A 17009-nucleotide genomic window follows, 5' to 3' on the forward strand; every position below is an offset into this window, starting at 1 on the left:
ATCCTCACCAAAAATCAGCTCATTTAAAAACTTCTAACCCCATCAAAATTGATTTACAAAAAATGGACGGTCCACGATTTTTCAACGTGTAAACATGGGGCTAAACATTTTGGAATGGGCTGATTTTTGGGGAGGATGATCTTCTAATCATAAAGATCATCCTCACCAAAAATCAGCTCATTCCAAAACTTCTAACCCATGTAGGACAAAAAACGTTTGTTAAAGTGTGTGGTAAAACTTAGGGTGCTGAACATTTCCCATATATATATATATATATATATTATCAATTCCAATGAACCGTGCCCTACATTTATACCGATACCGTGACTTCTTACACACACACACACACACACACACACATAAACAATAAACAAGATCAAAAAGGGTATTTTTAGTATTTTTTTTATTAATCAAAGTCGAACAAATTCGATTGCTTATAACATGTTGAAGAAAGATCAACAAAGTCAAATGCTTATAACACGTTGAAGAGCCATTTAATATGACCATCTCCCCACGTTTTTTCGTTTGCCTTTTCTTACAAGAGAAATGCAAAATGGACGTCGTTTTCAGCCAAACTGTCGTTTTTAAAACACTGATTGTAATCCCACCATGAAAAAGAGCCTATATATATTTATCACCTCTTAGAGTACTTACAAGACACCTCTTAGAGAACTTACAAGACGAGTAGTGAGTAAAGTAGGCATGAACATGGCGTCTCTTGTTTTTCTGATTTTCTCTGCTTGTATTTGTAACTTTGTCTTTGTCCATTCCTCCGATCCCGACCCACTTCAAGACTTCTGTGTTGCTGATTATCAGAGCCGTGGTATTTAAATTCTTTTGTTATAGCAAAGTTTTAAAACTCAATGAGTTAGCCCGAAACATGAACAATACTTAATGGAAAACTTGCCGAGTCGAATCCAAGTTTGGCATGCATTCCTTTTAATTTTCAGTGTTATTTTAACATTTATATTTTGGGACAACCTAGTTGCACACCACCCAAATGCGCCCCGTCACTTAATATCTTCCCTTTGCACTCCATTTGGATAGTTGCATTCAAAATAAAAAATATTGCATTTCTTTGTTTTTTGTTTTTTTGTGTTTTGTTATCCTTCGTCAACTATGCTCACGTAAATTAGTGTTGGTTCAATAGTTTAATAAACGAATTGTGATTTTCTTACTCCAAGTTTGGCATGCATTCCTTTTAATTTTCAGTGGTATTTTAACATTTATATTTTGGGACAACCTAGTTGCACACCACCCAAATGCGCCCCTGTCACTTAATATCTTCCCTATGCACTCCATTTGGATAGTTGCATTCAAAATAAAAAATATTGCATTTCTTTGTTTTTTGTTTTTTTGTGTTTTGTTATCCTTCGTCAACTATGCTCACGTAAATTAGTGTTGGTTCAATAGTTTGATAAACGAATTGTGATTTTCTTACTCCCCAACTAACCAACCCCCCCCCCCCCCCCCCCCGCCTCTCCCTCTCCCTCTCCCTCTCCCTCTCCCTCTCCCTCTCCCCACGTGACTTTACAGAAAACCATAGCTTTTTTTTCTCGGGATATAGAACTGCACATCCCCATAAATATGTACAGTTGTGTATCCTAAGAAAAAAATCAATGGTTTTGTGCACAATCACGTGGGGAGGGTTTGCGGGGAATTTGTAAAATGGAGGGGAGTCAATTTATCATTATTCTTAAGAAATACTTGATCGTATAACAAGCATATTTACAATTTACACAAACGAAGAAGATGAATTCACAAGAAGGTGAATAACCCTAAATCTTAATAATGAAGTGCAATTAGTAAATCTAAAATTAAGGTTAGTAATGATCTGAAATATATTATGTCCGAACTGGTTTGAACTGATCCGATCCAAAATAAAATGAAAAATCGAATTTTCGGATCATATTCGGATTGGAATCATTGATCCGTAACAACTTTGGATCGGATTTGGATCTACCCCAATCCGATCCAAACATATTTTAATAATTATTTTATTATTCTTAATTTCATATGAATGCAAATAGATAAAATGTTTTAGTCTTTTTGGTTTCCTCTAAATTTGTGTTGGAAGATCCAATAATTATTAGTTTTTTTAATAATTATTAAATTTGTGTTTGTCTTTTAATTTTATATTTTTAAAATTTGTTAAATATTTATCATTTGAAAATAAGGCATGTGTTCGGATTGGATCGGGTACATGTTGAAATTTTTTTGGATTGGTGTTGGAGTGGTACTGATCCAATACCGAACTGGTCCGCAGCCAACCCTATCTAAAATAGAGATTACAAAAAAGAGAGGTATTTTTCAAGGTTGGCCTGCAACCAACTATAATAGTGATGTGCAACAAATCGGTCCCTTCAATTATTTTTTAGAGAAAAAAAAAAATGAATAAATATAAGGTGTTGAAATGATTTTCAATGATTAATAATTTTGATATATTTTCATCGACTTGCCAGTGTTGCCACATGAATCATTGCCTCGATAGACATCGATACTGAGCCGACTTAAAGCATTGAAAATCAGTTTGGAAAACTAAATTTAAAAGTATATGATTATTCAATTCAGGAAAAAATCATTTTCTCAAAACCATTTTGGAAAATAGATTTTTCATAAGAAAACGATTTCTCTATGCAATCATAGAGACCTTAATTAAATCATTAAGGTTTATTATCTTCTTTTTTTTTTTTTTTCTAGTATCTAAAATCATTTCTGCCTCTAATGGTTCAGTTGTTGTGGACGGTTTCGTGTGCAAAGACCCAAGGAAAGTAAAATCAACCGACTTCGTCTTCAGGGGACTCCGCCAACCCGGTAACACAAACAACTCAGTCTCGGCTCTAGTCACACCCGCATTTGTGGACATGTTCCCAGGTCTCAACAAGCAGGGAATGTCCATGGCCCGAGTTGACTATGCACCTGGTGGGCAAAACCGGCCCCACCATCACCCTCGGGCCAGTGAGGTCTTCATTGTGATCCAAGGCAAGCTCCTCGCTGGATTCATCCTCACTAACCCAAACAACACTCTCTATAGTACAACACTCGAGGCGGGTGATGTGTTCGTATTCCCACGTGGACTTGTACATTTTCAACAAAATATAGGGAAGGGACCAGCGCTTGCCTTCGCTGCCTTCAATAGCGAGAATCCAGGTGTGCACACTGTAGCCAATGGAATCTTCGGTGCAAATCCACCAATTCCAGGTTACATTCTGGCTAGAGCTTTCATGCTACCAGAGAATGTAGTTGATGAACTACAAGCTAAATTCTTGGCCCTGGGAGGCAACCCTTAATGTTATTGTTACTGCCTACTAGTAGTATTACTACCACCATGGTTATCTGTTTTCCGATTGTTAAGTTTGTTACTACTACTACTACCACCATCTTTCTGTTTTCAATGGTGAAAAACTTGTTTTATATTGTTACTGTGGATATCGCTAGGGATGATCTTTCATAAATATTGAAATAAACATGGTTGGTTAAGTAATTTTTGCAAAATACTTGGTTGTCTCTTGAAACATCTCTCTCTCTCTCTCTCTCTCTCGGTATGTATGGTATTTCATATTGCTACTCAACATAATAATCTGATATTGGCAGGCATGCAAGTCTTGTCCCACAAATTCATGGAGTCCATAAAGAAATCTTGCCCAAAATTAGATCACTTATACAATATTAAGCAACGGATCAGGACCACGTGACTCTTACATGAAGAATGACTAATGGAAAAAACACATGATCCCAACTGTTTAAATACAAAATCAAACTGTTGAGATAAGTATCTACGAGATATGTGTTATGGAGATATGTATAGAACTTGAGCGTTATATTTTTTATTTGCATGGTCTGAAATTCAAAGCTGAATGCCTCACCAATCCATAAATACGAACATACACACAGAAAACAAGGATAGTTTCAAAGGAATTAACAAATAAGCATCTCTTTATGCACCATGTATTGTAGATGAGCAGCTCTGCATCTATACGTAAAATGTACAATCAGTTATAGGTTATTCTACTGGAGTGGTATCACAGGGTGTCGAATGATTATGGACTTAATTACAAGACTTGCTCATACTCCCTGCATGACAAAAATGTTAATATTATAATGCTTGTTATTATTGTCAAAAATTAAAATTAAAATTAAAAAAGAGAGAGAGAGATAACTTTCACCGTTGAATTTTATTTTTAAATTTGAATGTACAGTTGCCATTCATTTTTAACACCTTGGATCAAGTAGGGCAAATAATATTTTTAACTTCTCATGAAATTTAATAGGGTTTGTTGTGGGCTTGTGAATGTGATAATCAATGTTGAGTCAACGATCTTTTTTAAGATTTGATATCTTAAAAAATGAAGGGGAAATTTTTTAAAAAAATCAAAAAGAATTTACGATCACATCGTGATCTTGATCACGATCATGATTATAATCACGATTTTTAAAAAATTTGATTCATTTAAAAATTAATTATTACTATTATTATTTTTTTATAATTTCCCCAAAAATAAATTCGTGGGCAGAGGTGGTGTGGCCATGAGAGAAACTTTCTCTCCACTGATGTGATTTGCGCCACAGGTCAAACAGCTGTTGGGTTATTGTGAGAAAAAAAATTACTCGTCACAGGAACGTTGTGCTACATAGGATCCGCTTCCCCTCCCACTTATGGCACCCGTGATCTACGGGTAGTTCAGCCCCCCGTCCCCAACGTAGAACTGTAGAAGATGACACAGTATTTTAAAATTTTTGTGGGGGCCACGGCCCTCTTAGTCTTCGTTTACAGTTCGACCTACCCTGTCCTTACGTAGAGCTGTTGAAGATAACACAAAAAGCATGATTTTGAACAATTTTGTGGGGGCCACGCCCCCTCGTGTTCCGCCACCGCTGACCTTACAATCTCAGCTAACCCCCGGTGGAAGAAGGTTAAGAAATTGACATCAACCTCTCTTGACACCCTTCACATCGTAATCCTACTGTGAAAAAGAGCCTATATATATATATATATAGGTAATAACCTCTCAGAACACTTACAAAAGAAGTAGAGAGTAAAGTAGGCATGAACATGGCGTCTCTTGTTTTTCTGATTTTCTCTGCTTGTGTTTGTAACTTTGTCTTTGTTCATGCCTCCGATCCCGACCCACTTCAAGACTTATGTGTTGCTGATTATCAGAGCCATGGTATTTAAATTTTTTTGTTACAGCAAAGTTTTAAAACTCGATGAGTTAGTCCGAAACATGGACAATACTTAATGGAAAACTTGCCGAGTCGAATCCAAGTTTGGCATGCATTCCTTTCAATTTTCAGTGGTATTTCAACATTTATATTTTGGGACCAACTAGTTGCACACCACCCAAATGAGCCCCGTTACTTAATATCTTCCCTTTGCACTCCATTTGGATAGATGCATTCAAAATAAAAATATTGCATTTCTTTATTTTTTTTGTTTTTTGCGATTGATTATCCTTCATCAACTATGCTCACGTAAATTAGTGTTGGTTCAATAGTCTAAGAAACGAGTCGTGATTTTCTAACTCTCTCTCTCCCTAACCAAACCCTTCACTCTCCCACGTGACTATACAGAAAACCTCGGGATATACAACTGCAGATACCCATAAATATGTATAGTTGTGTATCTTAAAAAAAAATCAATGGTTTTATGCACAACCACGTGGAGAGGGCTTGGGGAGAATTTGTAAAAGGAAGGGGAGTTAATTTATCATTATTCTTAAGAAATACTTGATTGTATAACAAGCATATTTACAATTTACACAAACAAAGAAGATGAATAAACCTAAATCTTAACAATGAAGTGCAATTAGTAAATCTAAAATTAGGCTTGGTAGTGATCCGAAATATACATGTTGTACGAACTAGTCTGAACCGATCCGATCCAAAACAAAATGAAAAATCGGATTTTTGAATCATAGTCGCATTGGAATTTTTTATCCGAAACAATTTTGGATCGGATTCGGATCTACCCCAATCCAATCCAATCCAAACATATTTTAATAATTATTTTATTATTCTTAATTTCATATGAATACATATAGATAAAATATTTTAGTCTTTTTGGTTTCCCTCTATATTTGTAGTTGGAAATAAATTTTTTTTTTTTATATGATTTTATATTTTTTAAATTTTTTGAAAATTTATCAATTGAAAATAAGGCATGTGTTCAGATCGTATCGGATCGGATATATGTTGAAATTTTTTTGGATTCATGGATGAGTGGTACTAATCCAATACCGAACTAATCTATTGCCAACCCTATCTAAAATAGAGGTTACAAAAAAGAGAGGTTATTTTTCAAGGTTGGCCTGCAACTAACTACTAGTGACGTGCAACTAATTGGTCCCTTTAATTACTTTTTAGAGAAAAAAAAAATTGAATAAATATGAATCTAAAACTAAGGTGTTCAAATGATTTTCAATGATTAATAATTTTGATATATTTTCATCGACTTGCCAGTGTTGCCTCGATTGACATCGATACTGAGCCGACTTAAAGCATTGTCAATCAGTTTGGAAAACTCAATTTAAAAGTATATGATTATTCGATTCAGGAAAAAATCATTTTCTCAAAACCATTTGGAAAATAGATTTTTCATGAGAAAACTATTTCTCTATGCAACCATAGAGATCTTAATGAAATCGTTAAGGCCTATTATCGTCATATTTTTTTTTTCAAGTATCTAAAATCATTTCTGCCTCTATTGGTTCAGTTTTTGTGAACGGTTTCGCGTGCAAAGACCCAACGAAAGTAAAATCAACCGACTTTGTCTACAGGGGGCTTCGCCAACCCGGAAACACTAACAACGAAGTCTCGGGTATAGTCACAACCGCATTTGTAGATGTGTTCGGAGGTCTCAACACGCTGGGAATTTCCATGGTCCGAATTGACCTTGCACCTGGTGGGCAAAACCGGCCCCACCATCACCCTCGGGCCAGTGAGGTCCTCGTTGTGATCCAAGGCAAGCTCCTCGTTGGATTCATCACCACTAACCCAAACAACACTCTCTATAGTACAACACTCGAGGTGGGTGATGTGTTCGTATTCCCACGTGGACTTGTACATTTTCAACAAAATGTAGGGAAGGGACCAGCGCTTGCCTTCGCTGCCTTAAATAGCCAGAATCCAGGTGTGCTAACCGAAGCCAATGCAATTTTCGGTGCATACCCTTCAATGCCAGGTTACATTCTGGCTAGAGCTTTCTTGTTAGCAGAGAAGGTAGTTGATGCACTACAAGCTAAATTCTTGTCCCTGAGAGGCAACCCTTAATGTTATTGTTACTACCTATTAGTAGTATTACTACCACCATGGTTAGTTATTTTCAGATTGTTAAGTTTGTTACTACTAGTACTAGTAGTAGTACTACCATCACCATCTTTCTGTTTTCAGATGGTGAAAAACTTGTTTTCTATTGTTACTGTGGATATGGCTAGGGACGATCTTTCATAAATATTGAAATAAAGATGGTTGGCTCAGTAACTTTTGCAAAATACTTCGTTTTTTCTTGAAACATCTCTCTCGGTATATATGGTATTTCATATTGCAACTCAACATAATAATCTGATATCGGCAGGCATGCAAGTCTTGTCCCACAAATTCAGAGTCCATAAAGAAATCTTGCCCAAAATTAGATCACCTATACAATATTAAGCAACGGATCAGGACCAAGTCTTTTACGTGAAGAATGACTCATGGAAAAAACACATGATCCCAACCATTTAAATACAAAATCAAACTGTTGAGATTTTTCCTCTAGATAAGTATCTACGAGATGTGTTATGGAGATATGAATCGAACTTGAGCGTTGGATTTTTTATTTACACAGTCTGAAATTCAAAGTTGTGGAGGTCATTTTTGTGATTGACCTCGAGATTTAATTTTTAGCAAAATTATTCACCAATAAATCATAGAAATAATAGAAAAAATAACAAAAAGAAAAAAGAAAAAACACAGAAAGATTTTTTACGTGATTTGACAAACGTGTCTACATCCACGAGCTTAGGGAGTCGTTTCACTATAAATCTTAGATGTACATAACCTCCTCTCCCCTTCTCCTTCTTTCTTCCTCCCTCTTTAACATTAGCCTCAAGGCCTTTAAATAAATAAACCCTAATTAGAATATTAATCATAATTAATTATAATTAATCATATTACCCTTTATTCAAATTAACTATTATATAACAAGGAGAATAATCATTTTAAATTTAGAATCTTTTCTAATAAGATAGAACTCTCTTTAAATGATACTACATGTCCACCTCGAGATGCGCATTGATAGTGCGAATGGACTAACCGAATAGGAGACGATTTTATCCCTCCACAAAAATTAAATGCCTCTCCAATCCATAAATAGAAACAAACATACATAAAGAAAACAAGGGTAGGATCAAAGGAATTAACAAATAAGCATCTATTTATGCACCATGTATTGTACATGAGCAGCTATGCATCTATACGTAAAATGTACAATCAGTTATAGGTGATTCTACGAGAGGGGTATCACAGGGTGTTGAATGAGTATGGACTCAATTACAAGACGTGCTCATACTACCTACATGACAAAAATGTTAATATTATAATGCTTGTTATTATTGTCCAAATATATATATATATATATATATATATTATATATATATATATGGGTGGGGTTCCTACGACCCCCATTACGACTCACATTGCGACACAGTGTTTGTCTTATATGGGCAAAAATGTTTGGAATGGACTGATTTTTTGTGAGAATGATCTCTGTTACGAGGGGATCATCCTTGCAAAAAATCATCCCATTCCAAAACTTCTAACCCCATCAAAATTGATTTACAAAAATTGGACGGTCTAAAATTTTTCAACTTGTAAACATAGGGTTAGAAGTTTCATAATGAGCTGATTTTTGGCAAGGATAATCTCCTCACCATAGAAATCATTCTCACAAAAAACCAGTCCATTCTAATTATTTTTGCTCATATAAGATAAAACACTGTGTCGCAATGTGAGTCGTAATGGGGTCGTAGGAACCCCACCCTATATATATATATATATATTAAAAAGAGAGAGTTAGCTTTCACCTTTCAATTTTATTTTTAATTTGAATGGTTAGTAACCATTCATTTTCAACACCTTGAATCACGTAGGGAAAATAATATTTGTAACTTTTCATGAAATCTAAAAGGGCTTGTGAATGTGATAATCACTGTGGGCCAACGATATTTTTTTAAGATTTGAAATCTTTAAAAATAAATTTGTGGGCAGAGGTGATGTGGCCATGAGAGAGAAACTTTCTCTCCATTGCTGATGTGATTGGCGCCCCATGTCAAATAGCTGTTGGGCTATTGTGAGAAAAAATCATTGTGCTACATAGGATCCGCTTCCCCTCCAAAAAGTAGTTCAGCCCCACTACGTAGAACCGTAGAAGATAACACAGTATTTTTTAAAAAATTAAGTTTTTGTGGGCGCCACGGCAACTCCCATAGTCTTCGTGTACAGTTCCGCCTACCCGGTCCTTACGTAGAGCTGTTGAAGATAACACAGTATAAAAGCATGTTTTTTAATAATTTTGTGGGAGCCACGACCCCCCACGTGTTCCACCGCCACTGTCCTTACAATCTCAGCTAACCCCCGGTTGGTGAAGATTAAGAAATTGACATGCTGACTTTTCTGAAAACAAAATAAAGCTATACAGAGTGAATGAAGTGCATGCACCACCAATATTTTTCATGACTGAAAAGCATTTCAAAGAAGCATGGGTGGTTAGGAATCATCCCCACACGGTGTTGAATGATTTTACAGGTTTACGAAAGTCATTGAGGTTCATTGATCTGATTTTGTAAAGGTTTAACAAGTTTTTACTAGACAATTTGATCTTTAAAGGAAATTCTTAGACTTACAAATGGTGGAAAGTGGAGTGATTTGTCAGGTGACGTAAGCATTTCGGCGCATCCTCTGCGCAGAAATTTTATTTGATGAATATCCCACGTGGCACACTCAATAGACTCTCCTGACGTAACAAGTTTTGATTGGTAGATCCATACATTTCGGGATGCACATTTTATGAAAAAAAAAAAAAAAAAAAAAGCAATTTTGCATCCCAAAGCGTACTGATCTACGCTTCCCAAGGGTATCACGTCAGGAGAGTCATTGAATGTGCCACATGTTTTCACGATTCATTTTATTTATTTTAGATTTCAAATCATATATCGAGTCTTTGAGCCCACATGGATTAAACTTTAGCAATCTAATGTAGGTTCTAGATTTTATGGAAAATTCATATTAAATTTTTTTTTTTTTGAAAAATATATATTTTCTAACTTGATCCAAGATGTTGAATGTTGAAAATGGATGTCTGTCAAACACCCAAATTTATAATTTTAAATTCAATGATGAAAAATACTTTATTTTTTAATTTTCTTTTTCTTTACAATTTCATAGAATTTCATCCTCTACACAAGAAATTTCTTTTTTTTTTGTCTACTTAGAACAAGAGAGAAATTCTCTCTTTGATTACATTCGTCATTTTCGTCACATGTCAAACTCCTATTTTGCTGTGAGCAAACAATCCCTTAAGGAAAGTGATAATCCTAATAGTATTTTCACAAGAATGAATTTTTTGCTCACAACCAATAAATGTTTGACGTGTGACGCAAACAACATCAACTACATAGAAAAAATTTCTCTCTCATGCCGCATGTCCTCTCCTTAAGAATTTTAATTTTGAGATTTAAAATCTGAAAATGGGTCATTGAGACCACAAAGATTATCATTTGTCAATCTAACTTCTAGATTTTATTTAAAAACTCATATTCAAAAAGAAAAATTAAAAAAAAAAAAAATGATTTTCGAGTTTGATCCATGGAATTGAAAATAGACAGCTATCGAGTATCCAAATTTAAAATTAAAATTAAATGATGAAAATTAAAGGTTTTTTTTTCAATTTTTTTTTTTTTTAAGTTCGTAGAATTTCGTCCTGTACAATCCTATAACATCGGATCATGACTTTAAATCACAAAAGGTGATCAATCAAAAATTTTCCATTTTCCGTTGTTGGTAGGAGAGAGAAATTTTCTCTCTTATTGCTGATGTCACTTGCGCCACATACCAAATGGATATTGGACTGTGAGAAAAAAAAACACTTGTTTATGCAACAGGTAAACAATAGAAAATTAACAAACCTTATAATTGTAAAAAAATAAGGCAAATTTTACCAAATCATAAGGTGGCTGTAGATCTTCCTATACCAACATGTTGTGCCTACGTGGCATGTTTGGTTAGATTTAAGATACTTTTGGCTAATTGCACACTTCTAACGTTGTCATGTTGCTATAGCAACATCTAATGCCTATATGGCATGTTTTGATTGGATTTAAAATACATAGGAACATGACTTTTTTTTTTCTTTCTAAACAAGATATAAAATTATATTAAAATGAAGAAACAAAAGTTTACAAAAGTTTGATGTTTGGGAGATTCAATTGATACGAGCCCTATATGTTTTAAACACTAAGGGAATCTTTGTTGGGATTTCATATGTATAATTAAGGAAATCCCAATCAAAATTTAATTATATATGTGAATGGCAATAACTCAAACCTAGAATAATTAGTTGAAAAGATAAACTCTAAATTAACCTTGTCATTAGTTGAGAATCAGAGAATGAATCGAACGGGAGGTTTGGCGTTCGAACGAGAGTAATGTGTGTAGTATTTGATGGTGGATATAATAAAAATTAAAAATAATTTTTTATTTTATTTTATCAATTCTATTCACTAAACCATGCCATTTACAATGATTCTAACACTTCATTCTTACACACAAAAAACAATACACAAGATCAATAAGAGTATTTTAGTAAATTTCATTAATCTCCCATATAGTCGAAGTACATCAAAATCAAATGCTTATAACATGTTGAAGATCCATTTAATATGATCATCACCCCACATTTTTTCATTTGCTTTTGCTTATAAATATCCGAACAAAGTGAAAAATAAACATCTTTGAAAATTTAAAGTCCTTTTTTTTCTATTGATTCCTAATTTCATCATCCAATTTGTTACATATTTTATAGAAAAAATTGAGATATTAGACTCTCAGTTTAGTTGATTTTATTTAACTTAATTGTGTTTTCATTTTTTAAAACTGTTTCTTCATCTCCTTGTTTTTACTTTCACTATGCTTGCAAGAGTCGTGTGCTTTAAATTTGCTGCTGATAATAAAGGCACTTAACAGGAGATTTGATGATTTATATATGCAAGTAAAGGCTCTGATTGTGGATTTGTCACGGCGACAAAATTGAAAGTTAAATCATGAGCAGAGAAGATCTTGATGCTTACTTCTAAAGCTTCATGTAGGACCAAATAATAGACAGGATGATTTCTTTATCGATGTATTTGATGGGGTGGTTAGTTAACTTAAACGCTTTTTTTTATTTTAAACTAATCTCCCTCCATTATTATTCTTAACTACTATGTAATAGGACTTCCTAACATTATGTGTTACCTACTTTTATAAAATAATGATGTGAGAAAAGAACCTGCTAGAGATCACAATGGCGAAGCAAAACAATAAGCTCCTCCATTCAACTCATACTGACGACAAAGATTTTTCAAAAGTTTATTTGCACATCATAGCTATTATTTAATATTAGCTAGACTTCATGTTGGATTCCAAATCCTTTTCTACTGTTTGGACTCAACATGAAAATTTTTGTGAAAAATTATTTTTGTTGCTTGAATTACATAAAAAAATTAAAAAAAATATTATTTTAATTTGATTTTTGTGATAATTATATAAATTATAATGATTAAATCTTTATTTTTTTGTTGAAAGATTTGAACTATTACAACATAATTTCTTAAATTATTAGAGAACTACTATTGGCACCCCAAAATTTTTAGAGAGACATTATTGGCACCTCAAATCTTAATTATTCCACTCCCTATTTCTTAAATTATTTTTCACGCTCCAATTACATATTAATGCACATTCTTTAAACATTGTAAAGATTTGGCTCAAATTATAATCTCAACATTATAATACTTGTTCAAACACCTTTAATAGTTGTTTACAATTATGATTAGGCTTATATAAAATCCTAAACCAAATCTCATAAATAATGAGATAGTTTCTTTTAGTACCCCAACTTTTACTTCTTATTTATTTATTTATTTTTTGTGTAATCAATAAAATTTGGAGTGCCTATAAACTTTATTTATAAAAATATTAGTATAATTTAAAATTAATTAGAAATTAGAAATTTATAATAAATAAAAAAACAAAAAAAAAGATTGATTTAGATGATTTTATAAAAAAATATAAAAATAATTAATTTTTAATAATTTAAATACTTATTTTATAAATAAAAAATTTATTAAATTATGATACATAAATATTTATTAAATTTATTAAATATTTAATAATTTAAATACTTATTAATTTTTTTTTTTTTTAAATTTATTATATATAAATTATATAATAATTTATAAGTTATTTAGGTTTATAAGTATTAATATAATTTAAAATTAATTAGAAATTAGAAATTTACAATATATATATATAATATCTATATATATAAGATATATATAGGGGGCGGTTCAAGGGCCATATGTAAAAACATATGAAAAAACAATGGTTCTCCAAAATATGGTTAGAGGTTTTGGATTGAGCTGATTTTTTGCAAGGATGATCACTATGATGAGAAGATCATCCTCACAAAAAATCAGCTCAATCTAAAATTTCTAAATCCATCAAAAGTGATTTACAAATTATTGAAAAAAGTTGACAAAAAATCGACGGTCCACATTCTAAATCACTTTTAATGGGGTTAGAAGTTTTAGATTGGACTAATATTTTTTTTCGGATGATCTTCCCATCATAGAGATCATCCTCACAAAAAATCAGCTCAATCCAAAATTTCTAACCCATATTTTAAAATTTTATAAATGTTACATTGTTTTTACATATGTTTTCTTAGATGTCCCTTGAACCTGACCCATATATATATATATATATTGATTTAGATAATTATAAAAATAATTAATTTTTTATAATTTAAATACTTATTTTATAAATAAAATTATAATTTTTTTTCTTTCATTTTTTATGTGTGCCTTTTGATTTTTTTTTAAGTTGTTTACAAAATAAATATTGATTTTATTTGATTTGCTAGTGGTTAGTAAATTGTTTTTCTAAGAAAAGTAAGAAAATGATTTGTTGATCATGAAGAAAAATCAGTGGTTGGCAAATTGTTTTCCGCACAAATTTAAAGTCAAAACAGTAGAAAATTACAGTTTTTCATGGACCTGCAAAAGTAAATGAAAATTGATTAACTAATCTTCAAGTTAAGTGAAAAGACTTAAAAAATAATAATTGAATGTTGGGTTTCATTTTATTGGAAGATTTGTACACGTTCCCATGTGGAGAGCATCCAAACATTGGCTTTTGAAACTTCTGTTGTACTAATATTGAAAGTAGCTGTAAGATCGTACTTAATTAGATATGATTGAGTGTGATTGCATGACTGTAAATAAGAGTTATTAATTGAATGTTGGGTTTCATTTTATTGGAAGATTTGCACACGTTCCCATCTGGAGAGCATCCAAACATTGGCTTTTGAAACTTCTGTTGTACTAATATTGAAAGTAGCTGTAAGATCGTACTTAATTAGGTATGATTGAGTGTGATTGCATGACTTTAAATAAGAGTTATTATTGGTGATTGACTTAATTGTGAGAAATTCTTTTTTTATATATTGGTTGTACAGTGACAACGAATATACATGAAAAATACCACTCATCATTTTGAAGATTATTGTAAAAATGAAATCTGAAAACTGTGATTGACAAATAACAATTAGTCAAACTGAGGATCTTTTCACGAGAAATCGGTGAACTCTCAATTTGTGCACATCACTCTTCACAGGATCTTGAACCAAAAAAAGCATTGAGAAAAGTCAAAACAAGCATAATCGTTCTTGACAACAAACAAAGAATAAGAAAAAAAAAAATGAAAATTTGAGAAAAAGAATCTTGTGAATATAATAATCAATGCGAATTATATTCACTAATGGTGGAAAGTGATATTCCTTGTAGGGTTTCTACAAGAGGTGAACAACGGAAAATCGACAAATTTTATACTTGTAAAAAAAAAACAGGCGAATTTTACCAAACATGATCATAAGGTGGGTGATGATCTTCCTATACCAACATCCAGTGCATACGTGGCATGTTTTGATTGAATTTAAAATTGGAAAAATTATTAAAATTTTAATTTAATTTTTATTATTTATTAAAAAATAATGATTTTTAAATATTTTTTTAAAAATTTAAAAAGGTCTTTTGACCGTCTTTTTACGAAAGAAGGTCGTTTGATCTCATTTTTTAAGAAATAGAATCTTTAAGTACATAAATTACCTTTCGTTTGAATGTTACTTTCAAAAAAAATCTTTTGATTTTCTTGTCACGTACAATCATATATTTGATGGGACGAAGATGAAAAATCGGTCAGTTATTTAATTTGGATGTTTATTTTTTATTTTAGACTAGTTTTCCTCCATTATACATTATTCTTAACTACTATATAATAATATTTTCAAACATTAATGTCTTTCCTATTTTTAGAAAATGATGAATGAGATGAAGGAGCTAGAGATCACAATGGCGCAACAAAAACAATAAGCTCCTCCATCCAATTCTTGTGGTTGAAAATGGTTTTTCAAAAGTTTATTTGAGCATCATAGATATTATTGAATATTGAATGTTGGGTGTTTTTTGTTGGTCTAATATTGAATTGATTTTCTTCCCCGGATAGGATGTTATAACTATTGGATTTTTTTCCCCACTTTTATTAAGGAAGATAGAGGCGTAGAGGATTACAGTGCTCACATATTAGGTGATTTTCTTCCCAACTGTCTTGGAGTTTTGACAAATATAAGGGAATCTTACTTTTTGAAGTTTATTACCCACCAAAACTCACTTTATCGAGTTTGTGCCTCAGCAGCCCTTGGAGTAGGAATCCACGCCATAAAATTCAAATTTATAGTGTTAATTTGTTAAGTTTAAGGAAGGGAGATTTTGTAATAAAATTGCAATAAATAGGACTGTCGCAGTAAATCTCTTTTAAAAAATTATATAATTTTGAAAAAAAATTATGAGACCACTGAAAAGTTATAAGAGTAAAGATAACACAATTGCACAAAACACAAGAATTTATCTGATTCGACAATGCACCTACGTCCACGGAACAGAACAAGAACAATCACTATTTTATCTCTTAAATTTTACAACTCTACGTAGCACAACAGAATACAAGACATTTACACAACAGCCACGACGCCTCTTGTCTACTCTACACTTACTTCAACTGCCCATGTCCTTAGAGTTGTAGAAGATAAAACAATATAGAAGTATACTCGTAGCTTTGCCGCTCTTGTCCTTAACATCTCACCACTCAATGGCTAAAGTTTTAGAAAGAGTCATGGAAGAGTGACCTCAAGATTGTACCTCATATCTCACTTTTCCGACGTGGAAGTGTGTAAGAACCATAGATGTTTTTCATTGATACAAGTTAAAAAGCATCTATGATTCTTACACACTTCGCTGTCAAGAAATTGAGATATGAGCATGGTTTTAAAACTCTTTCGAGACTGAGATGTATCGTCCGAGTTAACTCGATATCGGAGCTAAATGAGACCAACTCACAAGTCACTAATTTAACCAATATTTAATACATCACGTTGAATTTTTTCATTTTTTGAATGACAAGTCTCAAACGTATCAGAAAACTCGTTCAAGATGACTCGGTATGGAGCATTCAACAGTCCATTTAATTAATCTTACATTATGCACACACACAAAAAAAAGGGAGAAGTAGAAACCTATGATCAACATGAAAAATGATTTTTTTTAAAAAAAACTGTTTTGATCAATGAGCAATAAAAAAAATTCAAGCATTGTCATTGTTATTGTAAAAAAGAAAACAAAAAATCTGTGATTGACAAATAACATTTATTTTATTCTGTC

At 32.3% G+C, this 17009-nt stretch overlaps 2 protein-coding genes across 2 annotated transcripts; both read left to right on the forward strand.

Moving 5' to 3' along the window:
* Positions 1-668: 668 nt before the first annotated feature.
* LOC147402776 (germin-like protein subfamily 1 member 16) lies at positions 669-3484 on the forward strand. The gene is made up of 2 exons (XM_086437599.1): positions 669-823; positions 2734-3484. Exons 1-2 carry the CDS (start codon positions 703-705, stop codon positions 3288-3290), a joined length of 678 nt encoding a protein of 225 aa, XP_086293725.1. The 5' UTR covers positions 669-702; the 3' UTR covers positions 3291-3484.
* Positions 3485-5006: 1522 nt separating this feature from the next.
* Positions 5007-7374, forward strand: LOC147402777 (putative germin-like protein 2-1). Its single transcript, XM_086437600.1, has 2 exons — positions 5007-5168; positions 6713-7374. The coding sequence occupies exons 1-2, from the start codon at positions 5048-5050 to the stop codon at positions 7267-7269; spliced, it is 678 nt and encodes a 225-aa protein (XP_086293726.1). The 5' UTR covers positions 5007-5047; the 3' UTR covers positions 7270-7374.
* The last annotated feature ends 9635 nt before the right edge of the window (positions 7375-17009 follow it).

The sequence above is a fragment of the Akebia trifoliata genome, chromosome 4 (assembly GCF_017979445.1).
Source record: "Akebia trifoliata isolate Shusen 1 chromosome 4, ASM1797944v1, whole genome shotgun sequence".
NCBI classification, from domain to species: domain Eukaryota; kingdom Viridiplantae; phylum Streptophyta; class Magnoliopsida; order Ranunculales; family Lardizabalaceae; genus Akebia; species Akebia trifoliata.

Excerpts from the sequence above, each read along its gene's own strand:
- LOC147402776 (XM_086437599.1), top strand. The coding sequence starts at position 703 with ATGAACATGGCGTCTCTTGTTTTTCTGATTTTCTCTGCTTGTATTTGT. Across the intron at positions 824-2,733 it reads TGCTGATTATCAGAGCCGTG|TTGTTGTGGACGGTTTCGTG; the intron begins GTATTTAAATTC and ends CTAATGGTTCAG.
- LOC147402777 (XM_086437600.1), top strand. The coding sequence starts at position 5,048 with ATGAACATGGCGTCTCTTGTTTTTCTGATTTTCTCTGCTTGTGTTTGT. Across the intron at positions 5,169-6,712 it reads TGCTGATTATCAGAGCCATG|TTTTTGTGAACGGTTTCGCG; the intron begins GTATTTAAATTT and ends CTATTGGTTCAG.